General features: G+C 32.5%; 2 protein-coding genes across 2 annotated transcripts; both read right to left on the bottom strand.

Annotated features, from left to right (window-relative positions):
• Window positions 1-8,617: 8,617 nt before the first annotated feature.
• On the bottom strand, window positions 8,618-9,729 carry LOC114398237 (protein RSI-1-like). Its single transcript, XM_028360419.1, has 3 exons — window positions 9,535-9,729; window positions 9,374-9,407; window positions 8,618-9,195 (listed from the first exon to the last, which is right to left on the bottom strand). The coding sequence occupies exons 1-3, from the start codon at window positions 9,610-9,612 to the stop codon at window positions 9,014-9,016; spliced, it is 294 nt and encodes a 97-aa protein (XP_028216220.1). The 5' UTR covers window positions 9,613-9,729; the 3' UTR covers window positions 8,618-9,013.
• A 4,657-nt stretch (window positions 9,730-14,386) lies between these two features.
• On the bottom strand, window positions 14,387-19,370 carry LOC114398229 (transmembrane protein 214-A-like). Its single transcript, XM_028360408.1, has 10 exons — window positions 18,709-19,370; window positions 18,488-18,625; window positions 17,991-18,179; window positions 16,842-16,979; window positions 16,632-16,753; window positions 16,372-16,504; window positions 16,141-16,270; window positions 15,901-15,980; window positions 15,650-15,784; window positions 14,387-14,949 (listed from the first exon to the last, which is right to left on the bottom strand). Exons 1-10 carry the CDS (start codon window positions 19,195-19,197, stop codon window positions 14,725-14,727), a joined length of 1,779 nt encoding a protein of 592 aa, XP_028216209.1. The 5' UTR covers window positions 19,198-19,370; the 3' UTR covers window positions 14,387-14,724.
• Window positions 19,371-19,611: the final 241 nt, after the last annotated feature.

Genomic DNA, 19,611 nt, shown 5'->3' with positions numbered 1-19,611 from the left:
CAAAAGGATAAAAGGCTCATATTCATTTTTCTCGCATCATAATAAAACTTGTCTAAATAAATAATAAAACCATATCGGCTCAAACAAGGTTGTCCAAGACTTCATGCAATTAATATAGAAACTTATACTTGAATATCACATCCTATCAGAGCATTGTGTTCCCGCGTCCTCTAGCATGAGGTTCTCCATAGTCATTCACCTAACCATTTGCTTCCGCGAATACAAAATTCAATATCATCATAGAATCCAAACACAAATAACACACGGGGAGTGAGTTATCACATTCCTAACTAATAGAGAGAAACGAGACAACTAGATATATGTATCATGTAAATGAGATACAACTTACTTAAACATAACTCACGTAATTCCACCACTTTGTCGTGTAATATTACATCAAACCACAACACGTCTCATTTATTTTTACATCATTCACGTACTCAAAGATCAAAATACAATATCACTAAATCAATCAATATCAATAAATATACAAGCGTTATGTAACAGATACACTAAGACTCAAGCCTATATGCAATGTGGTACCATGTCAGTGAAAAGCCACCCTGGGGGGATTAGGAGTACATAACAAGTCACATCACACAATGAGTATGTCAAGAAAGTATCACTAAGTAAAATCATAAGGTGACCAGTCAGGGTCACTCTGTTTTTCGAGAATACTCCAACTATATGGGATCAACATAGGCTTAAAGGAGCACTCAAACCGAATGTCTTTACCCCCAAGGCTTAGACTCCAAAAAATCTGTTAGGGTCTCACCTTCCTAATTGAGGTCCAACCCCTAAAACAATTTTTTTACACACAAATACTGCTCATGAATTATACAATACCCATGAGCTTACACTCGTGTTTCAAACACGTTTAATACATTGCGCTACAATTTAACACCGGTTCTTAACAAGGAAATCTACATTTTTCCTTTAACACCGCACATAAACACTTTTCTCAAGGTAAACACTGGTCAAATTATTGTATAATTCATAGCTCATAACAAGTATTTTTCACATCTCATAATGTTACAATCTACCATCACATGTTTACGTGTATCTCACAAATTAACACATGTTCAACTTTGCACATATACTCAATCTCAATAACAATATTATAATTTCAAAGCAACATGTTATCCCACAATTCATCACATATTTAATTTATCACTTATACACAATTTCAATCACAATTTTACGATCTCAATATAATTATTTATTACCCTAAATCTTATCCAAAACACAAAAAATCATACAAAAATGTTTCTCACAACACTGGGAGTAAAATCCCTCAAACAATTCACATAATCATACAAAAAGAATTACAATACAATAAATATCCCAAAATAAACCCCAATTTGACCCCATAAGGATTCCTACACATGTTCATTCCAACTTCAATTGCAATAAACTCATCCCTTACCTTTAAGCGGGCTCACGTGTGTTCCGGTAGTGATAGCGACATTTCTAGTGGTTCCCTGACATTCTTCAAGCTTTTTCTCTAGTTGCTCTAATAAGGTTTTCCAAATGTTAGAGGAATGAAAAAAGATTGAAGTCTTCATTCTACTGTTTGCATGCAATGAGTATTTCTACCCCCCAAAACATTATTTTGAAAATCCCAACGGTTATGATGTGCAAAAATGAATTGTTAACTTGGTGTCCAAATTTCACAACGATAAAACGGTTAATGAGTCCGCGATCGTAGTTTTACTGGGACAAGTTTTGGGTCTTTGTGGGAAAGGAGAAAGTTACGATGCAAAGGGAATTTCTGTCACATCTAACATTTTTACGCAATTTCCAATGTTGAGAATGTTCGAAAATGAGTTTCAAAACTGATGCTCAAATTTCACGACGATCAAACGGTTAAAGAGTCCAAAATCATCAATTTATTGAGACATGCTTGAGTGTATGCAAAAAAAAGAGGGGTTTTGGGAGTAGGAGAAGAGAAAACGAAATTGAAAGAGAGAGAAAACGCAGATATTATCGTCAATCTAAAAACTGACCTAACATGTCTCTATTTATAGCTAAATACTCTTAGCCTATTATTTACTCTATTTTTCTTTATTTTTATTATTTTATAAATAAATACTCTATTTTATTTTCTATCAAATTAATGAATAAAATATCCTTTTTATTTTTCTTCAAACCATTATTTTAATAAAATTATTTCTCCTTATTTATTTAATTACAAAAATTTCATCATTTTTTTCTAAAACTCTTTATTTTAAATGAAAAATCTTTTTTTAATTTATTTCAAAAAAAATGGGATATTACAAATGGAAAACAAGATAGGTGATGCACTCATGCACTCACTAAGAAGTTCTAGGTGTAGGTAATGGGTGAAGACTTTTTTTTTTTTCTCTCTTTTCCTTTTTTCTTCCTTCTATTACTTTTTATCTCCCTTCTCTCTTTTCTCTATAAGCTAGGTGGATGTATACATTCTATAAATTGACAAGAAAACTATTTTTTTATTTATCTTATTAATCTCATTATTCTAATTTTTGGGATGTTACATGTTTCATTTCCTAAAAACTTAATGTGATGCTAAAAAATGACACAGCCAAATAATTTCAGGAAGATAGGATGCTATAATCTTCGATGCCTAGGTTTTGTTCAAACTAGAAAAGGAAATTACCTTGGTGGACGCTTAACCGATGTATCTACCTATAGTGGAGAGATTGTTGGCTATGACATTTCTATTTCTCAGATCATGTTCATGCTATAAAAAATTTCATTGTAGGAAAGATAAAATTATATACAAACTCATATGGGATTAATATTTATTTTAAATTACCAATCATACATTAACAATAGTTTATATATGTTTTTAGGACCCATTGACCAAAAACTGGTGGTTATATTTCAACCATATGGGCATTGGATATATTCCGACAATATTGTTTCAACATGGTCTCAACGGATCAAGTGGGGTGGGAGAACAAGAATTCTTCTTGGTACTCTTAATCCTCCAATGGGATCTGAACATTTTCTTGATAGAAACTTGAGACGTGCTTGTTATTTTATGTTTGTCTCATTTCAGAATGCATTTAGACAAAATTATGAACCTGAAAACTATCAAATACATAGTTTCATAGACAAACCTAATTGTTATGGTGTTGACTACTATGGATACAAAGGAACGCTTGGATATGTTCTCCAATTTGGAGGATTTGGTGGCAATTGTGGCAATTAATTTGTTTTAACCGGACTTTAAATGAAGTTCAAAAATAAATATTGTTACTATCATTATATTGAAGTTGTCTTTCCATCCTTCTATGTTTTGTGTTGGTAATTTTCACAATACTATTCATTTTTATGTTGAATTTGCTTGCAAAATTCCACAAATAAAATTGAACATCCTTTATTTCTTGTCAAATAATTAAGAAGCATAATCTTATTATAAAAATAAGATTAATATTGTTTTCACATTTATCAAATGCAAATGACTCTAAAAGTATCTACTTATTGCAATCATAATGTAAACAAAATGTGAATACCCAATTGTTTATAGATAACTAAAAGTAAAAATAAAAAATATGTAAGAAATAATAAAAAATGAAATAAAAATAAAATATTAAAAATCAAAATCAGATAAACAAAACTCCAATAACTAACCATATTTTTTTAAAGAACCACCGATTTCATCCTTGAAATATTATTCTCTCTCTTAAGTTGTCCTGAAAAATAAAAAATAAAAAAGCTCAAATATATTTTTCATTCTGATAAAGAATATTCATTTTAAAAACTTTTATATTAATAAAAATTAGAGTATCATATTAAATTTTACATTATTTTAGATAATATAATTGAATCTTTCATTTATACCGTGACAATTTTTCTAATATGCTCTTGATTCACAAGTTAATTAAAGACAAAGCATCATACTAAGAGTAATTCAACCCCAGCTCTTGTAACAATTTGGAATATCTAACTTTTCTTGACTTGAACATAGATTGGATCGATATTAGGTTAATTCATGTAAGGTCCATGGAAGAACGAACAAACACAGTAATATATAGAAGATTTTGATAATGTAAAGCTCCATCCAAGGTGCTAATTTTCTCATGGAGACTACTTCAAAATAGACTACCAACAAGTGACCAGTTACAAAAGAGGGGTCCTGGTATGCAATTTTCACTCATCTTGGGTTTTCTGTAAAGAAGCCAGTGAAGATTGTAATCATCTGTTTAGAGGGTGTCGTGTTATCTCTGGGGTGTGGGAAGCGATTTTTAGATGGCTGGACATTGCTTTTGTTATGCAGCGGGATATACAACAATTATATGTGCAAATAGGGAGATGTTTGGTGGGGAAAAAGGTTAAACGGATGAAATATATGGTGTGGCCTGCGACATGTTAGCGCATCGGACTCACAAGAAATTCCGTTATTTTTAGGAACAAATGTTTTTCGGCTAAGAAGAAGCTAACACATATTAAGGTGATATCGTGGCATTGGATGATGTATATAGATTTGGTGTCAAACCTGTTTTTTTTTTTTTTTTTTTTTTTTCTCTCTCTCTTCTTGGTGTATTAACCCGAGAGGATGCTTTGAGAATTAAATACTTCATTTAGAGAGGTTTTAGGGAGTGTACTAGGTTACTGCCCTGTTTTTTGTTATGTTGTTTCCTTGTACTCCTTGCAAGGAACAGACAGTTTCTGATTATATATATTAATATACTTTTTCCTTTTAAAAAAATAAAATTACTTCAATAAAATTGGAGCAACAAAATAGGGGGACAAATGGTTATTGCTTCTTGTAATCCTTTGTTGTTTCGTGCACTCTTTCTGGAATGTTTTTTAACCTTTTGGAATGATTATTCTGAAAGAAAAGATAAAATGTATTTTGGAATGTAATTTTACATTCAAAGGAAGTGTAGTAAGCAACATGGAAAGTGCATGAAGCAATAGTCCAATCAGATAGATACTGGTTTTAATTGGACCAATATATGGAGGTGGGAGGGCCCCGAAAGAGTTAAAATGTTCCCCTGCTATGGACTCTGGTACAAGGAGGTTTAAAGTCTAATGTAAAGAGTCGGGCTTGTGGCTTTATTATGGACAATAGATGTGGAATTTCTCCTTTTCAGAGACAGTTATCTTGCTTCTAGAGATTGGAAAACCCTTAAATCTAATCAAGTACCTGATGGTTTTTGCAACATGTCTTTACATAACTAGATATTGGAGATGATTTAAAGCCTCAAATTAAAGAGGTCCTTTGGAAGTCATCAGAGATGACAAGTGGTATTTGGGGTTACCTTATGTATGTTTGGCAGAAATATTACAATTTTTTCTCTCTTTCACATGGCCACAGGCCTCAAATTCCTCAACCTCAAATGATTTTATTTAAAAATAAATAGAGTTTTAAAAAAATAATGAGATTTTTATAATTAAATAAATAAGGAGAAATAATTTTATTAATTAAAATAATGGTTTGAAAGAAAATAAAAAAAATATTTTATTTATTCATTTGATAGGAAGTAAAATAATTTTTTTTATAAAATAATAAAATTTGAACATCAGGTTCGGAACTCATTTTCTCACATCCCCACCGTTGGTATTTTGGAAATAATGTATGTGGTGAGAGCAATGTCCCTCGCACGGTACTCTCTTTTTCTCGCATACACTCAAACTTATCCCCGTAAAACTACGATCCTAAATTCTTTAACCGTTGGATCGTTGTGGAATTTGAACACCAGGTTCGAAACTCGTTTTCTCATATTCCCACCATTGGGATTTGCAAAATAATGTCCACACTGAGAGAAATATCCCTTGCATGGATATAGTGAAATGAAGACTCCAATCTATTTTCTTTCTCTCTAACGCTTGAAAACCCTAGCAGAGCAACCAGAGGAAAATCTTGAGGAATCTTAGGAAACTGCTAGAGACGCCGCTATCATTGTCAGACTATACACGTAAGCCCGCTTAGATGTAAGGGATGAGTTTATCGCAATTGGGTTTAAAATGAACATGTGTATAGATCCTTTGAGGATCAAATTGGATTTATTTTGGAATGTTTACTGTATTGTGATTCTTCCTTTATGATTATAATTACGAGATTGTTGTGTTTGATGAGTCAATTGATGTCCTGATACGAATTGGTTGATAAAATTTAGTGTTCTTGATGTTTTCATATTTTTTATCTATGATTTTGATTTCTTTGATTTTGATATGATTATATGAAATTATTCAAGGGATTTAATCATATGCGTATAACATATTAATATTATTATTGTGTGAGATGTATATAATGCATGAGACATGATAATGTGTTGTGTTGGAATCATGGAAGTGTGATGAACTATGTGTAAGTAACAAGTTGAGTATGTGTTAAATTATGAAATCACATATGTGTATTGAGATGTTGTGTGCATTGAGGTGTGGGTTATGAACCGTATAATCACACGACGGTAAGACCTTTTAAGGGCGACAAATATTGCAATGAGATTCACTATGGGAACCCGGCGAGTTTAATCACTTTGAGGCGCAATGAGTTAAAATTATTTTGAGAATAATTGAGGAGTTGTGTGTTAATATTTTTTGAGTTAGACCTGAATCAGAAGGGAGAGACCTTGATGGACTCTTCGGAGTGTAGGCTTTAAGAGTAAATACACTCAGTTTGAATGTTCCTTGAAACTTATGCTGATCTCATTTGGTTGGAGCGTTCTCGCAAAATAGAGTGACCTTGACTGATCTCCTTATGATTTTACCTAGTGAGAGTGACCTGACTTACCAGTGTGTGGTTTGTCTTGCCATGTACTCTTAGACACCATATTGCATATAGAATTGAGTCTTAGTATATTTGTTGCATAACGCTTGTGTACTGATCGATATTGATTGGTTGAGTGACATTGTGTTTTGATCCTTCAGTACATGAATGATGTAAAAATGTGTAAAATGTGTAATGTTGATATGTGATGTTACACGATAAATGATGGAATGACGTGAGCTGTATTGAAGTAAGTTGTATTTCATTTATATGATATATACATTTATGTTGTCTCATTTCTCTCTATTAGTTAGGAATGTGATAACCCACTCCCTGTGAGTTATTTGTGTTTGAATCTTGTGATGATCTCGAACTTTGTGTTCGTGGGAGCAGATGGTTAGGTGAATAACTATAGAGAACTTCACGCTAGAGGACGTTAGAATACAATACTCTAATATGATGTGAAATTGAGACATAGGTTTCTGTAATATTTGCATAATGTTTTGAACATGCTACTTATGTTATTTTTCACTGTTTAACTTATTTCCTTTTGTAAAAATTGGATGACCTTGGTTTGAGTCAAAGATATTTTCATACTCTTATTTGATAAGTTTTTAATTTGGTGATTAATGCAAATGCGAACCTTTTACCTGCACTCTTTTATGTTTATTGAATAAAGTAATTTTAATTAATTTTGTATTTTCATATACGATATTATATAAATATGTATGTTGGGGTAGAGGGTGCTACATGTTGTATACGTGTTATTCTTTTTTTAATCTTTTGAGTGTGTTATTCCTTTTTAATATTTAAAATAGTTAATATTCATTTTTTTAATCTTTAAAAAAATTAGTGACACAACTTGATTTCTATATTTTTATTTAAAAGTTGATCGTGCTTCAAATGATAGGCTTGTTATATTTGTTTTTAAATAAATAAATTATATTATATTTATGGTAAATAATTAAAATTGTGATATAAGATTATGTTTTAAAATAATAGGTAATTAAGAATATTATATATGTGCATCCGTGCACGTATTCGTGGTGTTTGCGTACTGTAACATCCTCACTTGTATTTTCTGTCTATTTTCATCGTATTGATAATTTAATATTTTGAAACAGACAAAATGTTAAATATTGATTCACTGATCAATCAAGATTTAATTAGCAGATTGTTAGTTCTATACTGCTCAGATATCTCATAAAACCAATTAACATGGGCTGGTTATGAAATTGGTTGGAATGTGCGACAGATATCATACTTGGGACTATTTTTATTGTGAGTCACATATGGCATTACCATGAATGTAAGTTGGAAGTTGATGTGTTGGTAGTTGGTTCTGATTCAAGAAAAAAAAAAAAGATGGGGTATTAAGATAGATCTTATAGCCTCAACTACTAGAAGCCTATAAGTGAAACTTAAATAACAAAGTACTCGATTTTCGTAAAATTTAATATTTTAGCATTTGCAAACAGATTCTATATGTTGATATTTTGAATATTAGCTAAAGGATTTATCCTATCTGGCAACTAACTTTCCCAGGTGAGAGAGGCAAGGAAGTGTAGACATTTCAAAATGATTGTTGTACTTGGACATGTATCCTTTTTATATAGATACCTCCCAAACTCCATCTTATACCCCTAATGTGCATCCTATAATTTTTTTACCGGAAAAAAAAAACTGAGTGGAGTATTACTGTTTTGGTTTTAATTTAAGATCTTTGTTTTTTTTATGTTAATTTTATATTTGGTTCCATATGTTGTATAGCCTTGCGTCTGTATTATATCATATTACTCATGCGACATGTAGTATCCATATCCATATTTCCTAGATCTGGTGCTTCCACAACACTACAATGCGTGTGAAGAGAAAAAAGATTAATTAGTTTCAAGCCATTGAGGCATGCTGAAGAATCATAAGATTGCACTTATTATTAAGCTTTCAAACTTTTTTCAACCTGCGGTTGAAACTTTCCCACTTACAATCCAAACACACATTAGACACACTTTTCAAGATGTTTGTCAAAGGGAAGCATGCTCTTCTCAGTCTCAAATGCCCGGATGCCAAAGTCAATTAAAAAATATAGACTATATATATAATATATAGCAACACAAAATACAATTTGCTAAAAATATAGTTTTCCCTCTGAAAACTGAAGGGAACATAACTAAATGTGTCCCCAGGTGCTATCAACTAAACAATTAAAACAGCATTGCTTATCTATGTAGAGATAGAAAATTGCTCATGAAGAGTCATATAGGATTACATTGCTTATTAAATTATTTATATATTAGGCAATTAAGGGGTTTAAGGGCATTTGGGTCCTCCTTCCTTGGTCTTCCAGCTGTTGTAGCAAGGGCAAATTTGCTTGTTGCCATATGTACCAGGAGGAACGCATAGGCATTTAGCACAGCACTTCTGGCAGAAAAACATGCATGGCTTCTTGTGTGAAGTTGCAGAGCAACGGTAAGTACACTTTGGTTTACAATCTGTTTCATTAATCACATTGTTAGCATTTAGCATACAAATTAATTAAACCCCTTAAAAGTTAAAACTAACTAACATGATGATTACTAGCCAGGGGCGACAAAACATTAAAATGTTGGCTTCTTATTTGCAAAATATATGAACGCACGAGAATCAGATGAGTGGGCATTGGATATATACCTGAAGGACGAAGTGTTCCACTGCGTGTATAAGCCTGTTCAAATATTATTACACAAACAAATTTTGCAATAGTTAGAACAATTGGACTTCTATTTTGATGTTCAATTAAATTTATAACATATGCTACTACTAGAGAGGCAATGCATGAATATGATATTTACCTCAGCTACATTAGAGAATGTGACCAAAAGAAGCAAAGAGAGGGCAACCATGATGGGGCTGTAGGAACGTGCTGCCATTGCTATGATATGTGAATTGAACAAGTGATCGAAGAAGGAAGGACTCACTTTTAGAGGAAAAGAAAAGCTAAAAAAGAGAAAGATGAATATATAATAAGTGTTTGTTATTTTTCTTACTTAGGAATTGGACCGATATTTATAGGAACAATAGAGGGTCGTAGTCCAAATCATGATTCTAGCTAATATTGAAAAGTTTTAAGACAAAAGAAATTTGCAATAGAATTCCGTTGTTTAAGGCGTTGAAAAGGGTACGTAGGAGTTGATTGGGAAAATGCTGCATGAGAAAGTAAGCGATAACCGCGGCGTATCTTTTGTTACATTTTGTTTTGATTCGCTTTTGTCAACTGAGTAACATGCTGGTAGGTCCCTTCTTCTTCCATTTACTTTTGTTATTATCACTATTTGTTTCACTTCCTCTTTCTTTCTTTCTCCACCAATGCCTATAATATAATAGAATCATTGTCCTTCACAAGAGTATATTGTTTGTATGGAGCTTTTAAAAATCTCAAGAAAAATGCTATTTATATACTTTATACACGTTCCATTTTTCTAACAAATGTAATAAAATTTTTTAACTGGGCACCTTGAACTCAAACAAGCTATATATATTACAAGAATGGGATAACTTGATGTTTATAATATTATTATGTTATTATTACCTTTTATATATAGGTCCAACATTTCTGCTTTTGCTCTACGATCCCAATTCATTCCTCGTGTACGGATGGACACGTGACTGAACATGCACTTTACTGTTGTATGCATTAATTTTGTATCATGAAATTGATGGATATTTTTTTCAATATAACTTGACAATATAATATACTGAAGTGATGACGAATTGACGATGTAGTGAGCGAATACAATCACATGCATGATATAATTCTGTTTCAGCCTTTAAAATGCCTATTTAAAGTAGAGTTGCAATTTTTTTAGAATATGAATTGGTTGATTTATAACGATTCCATTTGTAGTTGCTGAAAAAATCGTAGATTATTAGCAGAGGATTTTCTCTATGTATTATAATTTTGCAAGATTTATACCATATCAAAATTGTAGTAATTTATTAGCCTTTATACAAAATCCACGTTTCAATCTTTTTATTAATGTGACATAGTCTAGATTAAACATTTTATTTTATTTTGATAAGAAAATAGTAGTAATAATAGTTAAAGTAATATATAATTTATTTTGTCAAAAGATAGTTATAATAATTTATTTTGAAATGAAATTGCAAATACTTAGTTTTAATCAGATGTCATATTTTTATTAAATTATTTTTTTGATATTAAAAGGATATGTAATTTAATAAAGTAACTATTAAGTTGGCATATTGTAAAAACTAATAAATAGATATTAGAAATAGTAAATGAATGAATGTTGTGCTGTAAACAATTAGAAATCGGAAAAAAAAAGTTAGGTGATAAACTGATAGGCCGAATAAAAACAATAGGATAAAAGATCGTGCGTGGAAATAAACTTTTGAGTGAAAGATGAGATGATTGAGAGAAGAGTGATGAGTGAAAGAGGTAAGTGTGTGTTGATTGAGTGAAAATGAGGATTTAAAAATCATCTTCTTCTAGATGAATTTTTCAAACTACCTGTAGATGATGATGATCATAGGGGTGTAGCAACTTCTGTTCATAGAGGACGTACAGAGAACTTTTCCCTCTTTTTTTTTTTACTTTCTGTATTTTATTATAATTTACTATTTTTTGTGGTTCTCTTTTTATGAAATGGACATTATTAATATGTAAATGAAATGAACATTGATCTGCAAAAGGGCAGAGAAATGAGAGAATGATATGTAAATGGATTTGGTAAAAAAAAAATTGTAAATGGATATATATGGACATTGATCGATGATTGATTACTAATTATATTTTTGGAGAATGACTCACTCGGCTTCAGACTTTGGTTTGTTTATTTTTCGTTAGATTGAGAGCTCAACAAGCCCAATCTCACAAAAATCGAAAGAACATGGTCTCGAAGGGAGCCGCTATTTTCATCTTCAATTTTACTATTTTGACCCCTAACTTTATTATATTTTATTAATCTGAAAATACCACTTTCATGAAAACATGATTCCATTGATCAAAATAAATAACGGAATTGCATTGTTGTTGTGTAAGAGAGGGTGAAAAATAAAAATACACAATAAAAACACATTCCATTGTGTATTTTGTTAATAAAAATTGCATTTTTGTTGTGTATTTTTTTATCGTCTTATCTGTTGATCAAATGCATAAAGGAAGCACAATATCAATGTATATTTTGATAAAATACCATAGTTTCTGATTGTATTAATTTTTATGAAAATATTTGTAATTAATTATTGATTTAAGTTATTTTCTAAAGTAATCAAATTAATGGTAATATAAATTATCTTTTTGATACTAGTTAGTGTCTTTATAAATTGTCTTTTTTATTAAAATTAATTTAATTGGATAGAATTTACCATTTATAAAAAAAAATAATTATTGTATGAATTTCCTTTATTAATAATAATTGAATCAATTATTATGATTTCTCAGTGTCTCACACATCACGATACTTCAAGTCAAACACACTTAACTGTGAAGTTCTTAAATAATGAGTTATTAAAAAGTATATGCATTTTATTGGTATAGGTAGTACCAATTAATTTCTTTAAGTCTTTTTTAATTGCATAGTCTTTTATTTGCACAACGATCTCTCATTCTGGTGTGATTTGTGTGAGGTATTGCAAAATAAAAAGATTGAAAATGATGAAATGGGCGACGAACAACTTTAGGATTCAAATTGATCTTGCACTTCCCATTTCATTATAGAAAGTCTATTCCAGAAATACACTTTCCACAATGAAATGGGAATTGCATTCGGTCATGGATTTTTCATGTCAGAAGGAAAGTGCATGAAGCAATAATGGGAGTGCAAGAAGCAACAGCCATGATAGTTACCACTCCTCTGTACCAAACCCTTTGGGTAGCCCACTTTGCAAGCCATGCCTAGCCCAACTTGAGTTTAGTTTTTCACTATTTAGAGCTTAAAAGATGTTCAGGAATCTAAACTCTCCACGATTTTGGGTGTTTTCTTCTTAATTTCCTTTATTATCTTCTACCCCAAGAAGCTTTTTTTAAAGGCACAGGAAAGCTTATTGCTTTTTCAGTCCATCTGTAGTTGTTATAAGAACAAATTTTTTTAAGTAATTATTGTGTGTCTGTAGTGTCCTTGTCGCATTTTCAGACTATCGCTGAAGAATGTTGACCATTTGAGATCATTACCAGATACTCTAAAATCCAGAGAGATGTTTGCTTGCGACTTTGCATGAGTTCATTTTCATCCTCAACCATTTTCTCATAATTGCTTTATTAATCTGGCTCTTGTTAACTTATGCTTAGATTGAAGGAAAGAAAAAGAGAGAGGAAAGAAAAATTTTAAATTTGAATTGAGAGGAAAATGAGAAAAAAGAAAAATTGTCTCTAACAGTCAACATTTCTCTCCATTTTCTTTTTTACTTTCTTTCTAACAAAACAAAAGAAAATATATAGTTATCCGTGTTTTCTTTCCTTTCATCCAAACACACCATAAATTCTTCATGAATCTTCCTTCTATAAGAACCTTCAAATTGCTTAATATCTTCTTTCAAATCAAAAAGTGGGCTTGGACAACTTACAGTAATTTTCATAGTATGCAGCATATATATTGTTCTTGTCTAGAATCTTCGATCTTCAAGTGAAAACTCTAGCTGATTGTATCTGATGCAATAAAATCTAGCAGTTTTTTTTTTATTATAGCATATTTGTGTCATTCTAATTCTTTTTTTGTCATTAGAAAACACTAGTTGAGCCGTTAAGGTAACGGGACTTTTGGCAAAGATCAAACAAAAATTTCACCATTCATGATTCCAGTAGACCCACCACCATAGGTGTTTAACACCATTTATTTTCATAGTCTAACACTTTATAACGAGAAGTGTGTTGGGTCATGATATAATGCATGATTCTAGTAGATCCAAGGCGCTAACAATTGAGATTTTCAATTAGGAGGTATAAGGTGAGTTAAATGGTTAAAATAAAAAATAAAAAAGAAAAGAAAGATTATGAGCTTGATCTCATTTGTTAACAAAACTAATATTATTATAACAACTAACATTGGCCAATAATAAATAAATAACTTAATATTTTCATAACACATTCCTCCATTCACAAAAGTGCCACGCATTGAACACCATTAGATTGATGTGGTGAAAGTGAACTTTTAAACCAGTTGTATCTCCTAAAAGTGTTAAACAAGCAAGAATCGAAAAACTATATATTTAAAGAAACGATTATCTAAATGATGTATATTCTTATACATGCAGGAATTTTCATGGTTAAGCTATGACATAGATAGCACATTATTGGCTAAAAAGGGACACATTTCAAATATCAGTATCAAAGAGTGGTGGCATTTGTATATTTAGTTATAGAATAATCACAAGTTATCAAAATATATAATAAGAAATTCTTGAAAAACTACATGCAGATCCGTCGCCTCCATTGTGAATAATTAATCTACTTTACAGAATGTTTAACCTAATAGCAAGAATGGTAATTTGAAATTTTGATACAGTAAAATGATCCGACCATCTGGATATCAGATGTATAACACATCATTATTAATTATTTGTAAGTTGTTAAAAAAAAAGGAGCTGCACACAAAACCACTCGATTTTTCAAGGCTAATCTAATAAGTTCAAAGATTGTAAAATAACATTAAGAAATATAACAAACTAAAATCGGACAAATGAGAATTTAAATGCTTCAAAATTTGCATTCATGCACAACTTCATTTCACCTTCATTTTCATTTCTCTATAGCCATTTGGCACTTTATCTGAAAATCAATATATAACAAACCACTATAAAAAAAATTATGCAAGAAATTTTAAAGTTGACCTAAAATTTGAGAACACACATCAATACCTATATAAATGGTCAGCTTCCATGGCTTTGTTCCTCCTATTTTTTTTTTTTAATTTCACTATGTTGAAGACTAAAATAAATTAAATATTCCTCATCACACCTCACTATTGACTGAAGTGATCCACACTGGGCATAAGCACCGAGCAAATCACAGGATAACTCTCATCCTAGGAGAGATTCAACATTTCTGTCAGTTGACTATAATCCCATAAATGCAAGTTCTGGGACATGAAAACGGCACCAACAGCAAGTACAACAGAAAGAACTATCATGCTCTTCAAGCATCCATGGCCTTGTGACAATTGTCCCAAAAGGACTTTGCAGTACTTGTCTGCATCCTTCAATAATGCATGGCGAGCACCATCATCCACCTTAGCCAATGCCTTTTCATTCTATAAAGACAGATTGAGATATGGCATAAGTTCCTCTTGCCAGTTACAATATAGTAAAATTAAGTTCAAATAAGATGCATCCTCTACAATGACACAGCTGGAATAATACATCATCTAAGATAACTTCAGTATTTAGATTCTACTCAGTACTCTGGTCTAAGGGATTTTGAAAATATGTCAAAGAAACATTTAAGATATGCTGCCAGAGATTAACTAGCCTAATCACACTGCTGTTGCCAATTCAATTAACCCCATTTCGGGAACCTTCGGAAGAAATTTCAAATAGCTTTTTGGGCTTATAATACAAGTACTTATGTGGAAAATTTAACGTATTTGGTTAAGCATATGAAAGTGGCTAATGATAAGTTCACTTAAGCTTATTTCAATAAGCTAAATGGGAAAGCTAAACAAAATAAGCTAACAGGAGAGCTATAAGCCATTCTCATAAAATTAAAACATCTTATCAAGGGCTTTATGACTCTTTGATGATAAGCTCTTATTTAATATGCGCTCAATTAAGTTGTTAAAGTGCCCTTGATCATACAAGTACAATTTGTAAAATAGACCAAAACTTCAACATGCATACTGCATACTGTCAGTGTTCATTCAGATTTACATAAAATGCAGCAGGAACAGTTATAAAGGTTGAATTTCTCCAATCATTGTGCAACTGTATTTACTAAAAATGCAAATGGTTTACCTTTTGACTGAAGCTCTTAAGATTTTCCCTCAAAGGATCAAGAGTAGGATGTTTGACAAAGTATTCCTTCCATTCACCAGAAAGTTTTCTCAATACAACAACACTTGCTTCAAGGTTATCCATATAAAGAAAATCCTGTTTCCCAGTATTAAATACATGCTTGTATTAGTAAGTAGGAAAAGAGTCACGAGGAAAAAAGGTGTAGGAAACAAATGAAAAGAAATTGTTAAATATTATTCCCCTGTACTCACCCATTGCTTGTAACATTCAGGGTTCTGAGTCAAACACCAAATAAAAATGTCACTTGCCTCCTTTGATAGGTCAGAATTAGCTGTAAAAGATTCAAGCATTTAAATTTTCACACTAAAGTACAACACCAACTCCTTCAACTCTTAATAATAATTACTTGAGAGACAGCGTACACTGCAAATAACAAGTAAATAATGTGCAAAGGAAAAAAAAGATGGCAATCAACATTAACTAGATATTACCTTCTCCTGCAGCTTTAATTGCAAAGCTTAGTATCTGTTGTGCAAGATGCTTTATTGCTTTGCTTCCAGGGGAACTGGCAAGGGCAACTTCTCTTAATGTTGGATAAACAGCTTCAAATCTTTCAGTGGCCTAATAAAAAATATACAAATACCAAAAGAGTATCTCAGCCAAGCCAATGATTGCAATGCAAGTGATTAGAAAACACACAAGATTCTTTAAAAAAAATCTACCTTGACCCGGGCTGAAGGAAGAGGGAAAGTAACTCTCAATAGAGAATCAAGTGCCCATGGGGGCACAACACGCTCCCCCCTTCTGACAGCCCCATTTAGCAAGATAGAACGAGCTTTAGGAGATGTGATAATTCTGTTTCAAAGAAGAAAGAACGAAAGAAGATAAATCATTAAAGGCAAGAAGGAGCAGCCAGGAATTCTGCATTAGTTACAATAAACAAATCAGGGAAAGTTAGTGTCGAATCACAAAGGTTCCTGACCTCTCAACCAACTGTAATATCAAGTCTCTTGACTGTGGATTACAACCAGACTTCACACTCAGCATTGGCAATAGAAGATATACCCACAAGTACAACCCCATAACTAGATCTCCTTGAGAAGCCTACACAAATCCTAATCCAGTTACAAATCCATATAATAACTAAAGATTATTTGGGGTGGGGGTACTAAATCATGTTTAAAACACTCACCTGAGTTATCACCCAAACAATGACAGGGAGTTTATCCTGTCCTTGATATTTTTTATTCTCCTTTATTATTGGTAATAAACTAATCAAGACATCAGGTTTTCGTCGAAGCACCATTGCTAAAACCACAAACATGGCAACCTGTAGTTCAAGTGTACACAATATTCACACCAAATATTCACTGAATTATATGATATAGCTCGTGTAAACATGTTACAGCATTAAATTAAAATTATAAGTTTTTTTAATGATATTTCAACAAGTTTATTAGTATTCAATCAAATTTGGGGGACATGATGCAAAAAAAATAAAAAATTATACAATTTTGATTGAAAGGAGTCAGCCAAGAGCCAAGCTGATCCTAGAACACCAAGAAGTTTAGTGAAAGGGCCTCCTTCACAAAATATCCTTATTGATATTGATATCTAACTTCATTTCCAGAAATCAGATGCACGACCATTCAAAGCTGAGGATCATCAGACTGCAATAGATAATTGTCCGAGGTATACTCCATATCCAAACTTTTCCCTCTCAGCCTCTATCACATATCCTTGCCATCCTTAAATCCTAGTGCATTTCAGTCTCATAGGACATATAACCCATTTTCATATTGTTTGACAAGCTAGTCAATATCTATTAATAACAAAACTAAGGAACCACAAGAAAAAAATTTCAAGATCTAAGACAGACTTGAGAATTGGTCATTTTATTTTGAATATTTTTATATTTCATAATAAACAGGGAACAACCTAGTAAAGACACTTAGAAAAAACTCAGTATCTACAAAATTCCACATTAAAGAATAAACAAAAAAACTCATTAAAAATTCGCATTAGCATTCAGAAAAAGTTCTCATTATCAATGACATCCTACAAGGCTAGAACAACAACATACAACCAAGCTTTAACTCATTAGGTGGTGTCAGCTAGCTTGATCGCAGAGGAAACTAATTACCATCTCTCACAGATACAGATACTTGCTCAGATGGAGACACAGATCAACAAAAATGCAAAGTTTCTTTCTGTACTATTTAAAAAAAAAAAAAAAGCAAAAGAAAAAATATAGGAATGTACTTGTCCACATTAAATTTTAAGAAATGCAACACCTTTAAAAAGACTACACCAAATATAATGGTATGATTTCAAAGGGTACCTGAGATTTCGGTGATGATTGCTGGACTGCCTTCTTAGATCCCTTAACAACTCCTTGATGACTGGCAAGGTCTGCAAGAATGCTGTCCAACGACCATAGCACAAAGGAACCAAGTGCTTCATATGATCGATGACTGACCCAATCCGTTGATATTTTGTAAATATCCTCAGATATATGCAAAAGAGGGATCTGTTGGGAAAGTCAAAATGATAAGAAACACTTAACAATAGTCACTGAGAAAGGACCACTAGCATTCAAACCATCAACAATGAACACAAAAGAGCATTGCATTAGACAGATCATTACAGAAGGCACATAATTCAGCAACATTTTTCACGAATAATAAAATAACAACCAGATCAGAACTCACTCATGCAATTCAAAATTCTATACCATACAAACAACCATATGTCACGCGCATCACAAAATCGTTCAACTTTCGTTTCGAAGTCATAATCCGAATTAAAATAAAATAAAAAGGAACAGAAACAACTCACATCAACAATCTTTGCAACGGTAGACTCTTTGAACGTCTTCAACCATGGGAATTGAGCTCCACTCACCGACGAGAACGCGCGACCGAAGTAATCAGCAAACCGCATCAGCATAATATCTTGCTGCGATTCATACGAAGCCTGCGCAAACGCGATTCATTTTTTATTTCTCTCTCACATTCAACGAATCGCAATCGCAGAAGATCAATAATTGAAACACTCACGGTAATTTCAGCGAGAAACGCGTCGAGATCATCGGCGCTGATTCCGGAAGCAGCTTCGGCCACCGTCACCTTCGGCTTCTTCGGCTTCTTCTGCTTCGCCTTCTTCACCTCGGCTTCAGGCTCGGCATCGCCGTCCTCCTCGTTGTCGGAATGCCGCTTCGATCTGCTCGGTGCGGCTTCCGCAGCAGCCGCTTCAGCGGCGGCGATCTGAGACTTGAGTAGCCGGAGGCGGCGGTCCTCGGAATGGCGCTGGACGGAGCTGAAGACGTCGGAGGAAGAAGGATCGGCGGCGAAATTGTCGTCGGCGAGAGGCTTCCTATTATTGTTGCGGTTGCGGTTGCGCTTTGTATACGACACCGTTTGCCATTCGTTGTTGTTGTTGTTGTTATTTTTGATTGTGGTGTGGTTCCTTCTTCTTCTGTGAGCTTCTTCTTCTTCTTCCTCTTGCTCTCGGAGAATGGCTTCGATGAGAGCTGAAGTCTCATCCATGGTATGGTTTGAACTCTGTTACTACGAAGCAGAAGGAGAGGATCGAAACGGCGTCGTTAGAGAGAGGGAGATCGGGGGCAGAGAGAGACAAAGGGGGTAAATTAAGTAAGAGATGATGACAGAGGACACAGACACAGATCACAGAGGGACTCTCATCTCGTGTGAAATAAGACACGTGGGTGTTATTATTAAAAGTCGCATCTAATCCTATGAAATATAAGTGAAATAACATTTTGTTATTTTCTTTTACAATTTTTTATTCTTCACTGTCAAATTTTTGCCAACCAGCTGTTCTTAAACATGTGAACACACGAAATTGATTTTTTTATTGTCCTTTTTTCAATTTTTATATTGTATTAATATTTAATTTTAAAATTATGTGATTTTTAAGAAATAATTGGGAAAAGAACAATA

The sequence above is a fragment of the Glycine soja genome, chromosome 2 (assembly GCF_004193775.1).
Source record: "Glycine soja cultivar W05 chromosome 2, ASM419377v2, whole genome shotgun sequence".
NCBI classification, from domain to species: domain Eukaryota; kingdom Viridiplantae; phylum Streptophyta; class Magnoliopsida; order Fabales; family Fabaceae; genus Glycine; species Glycine soja.
This window is presented reverse-complemented; position numbering and strand designations above follow the sequence as displayed.

What these genes read in the sequence shown, in the direction of transcription:
- LOC114398237 (XM_028360419.1), bottom strand. Translation starts at nt 9,612, where the DNA reads ATGGCAGCACGTTCCTACAGCCCCATCATGGTTGCCCTCTCTTTGCTT. An exon ending in CATTCTCTAATGTAGCTGAG is followed by an intron (nt 9,408 to 9,534) that starts GTAAATATCATA and finishes ATATTTGAACAG; the next exon opens with GCTTATACACGCAGTGGAAC. An exon ending in TGGAACACTTCGTCCTTCAG is followed by an intron (nt 9,196 to 9,373) that starts GTATATATCCAA and finishes TTAATGAAACAG; the next exon opens with ATTGTAAACCAAAGTGTACT.
- LOC114398229 (XM_028360408.1), bottom strand. Translation starts at nt 19,197, where the DNA reads ATGGATGAGACTTCAGCTCTCATCGAAGCCATTCTCCGAGAGCAAGAG. An exon ending in AATTAAAGCTGCAGGAGAAG is followed by an intron (nt 15,981 to 16,140) that starts GTAATATCTAGT and finishes AATCTTTTACAG; the next exon opens with CTAATTCTGACCTATCAAAG. An exon ending in CTGAATGTTACAAGCAATGG is followed by an intron (nt 15,785 to 15,900) that starts GTGAGTACAGGG and finishes ACTGGGAAACAG; the next exon opens with GATTTTCTTTATATGGATAA.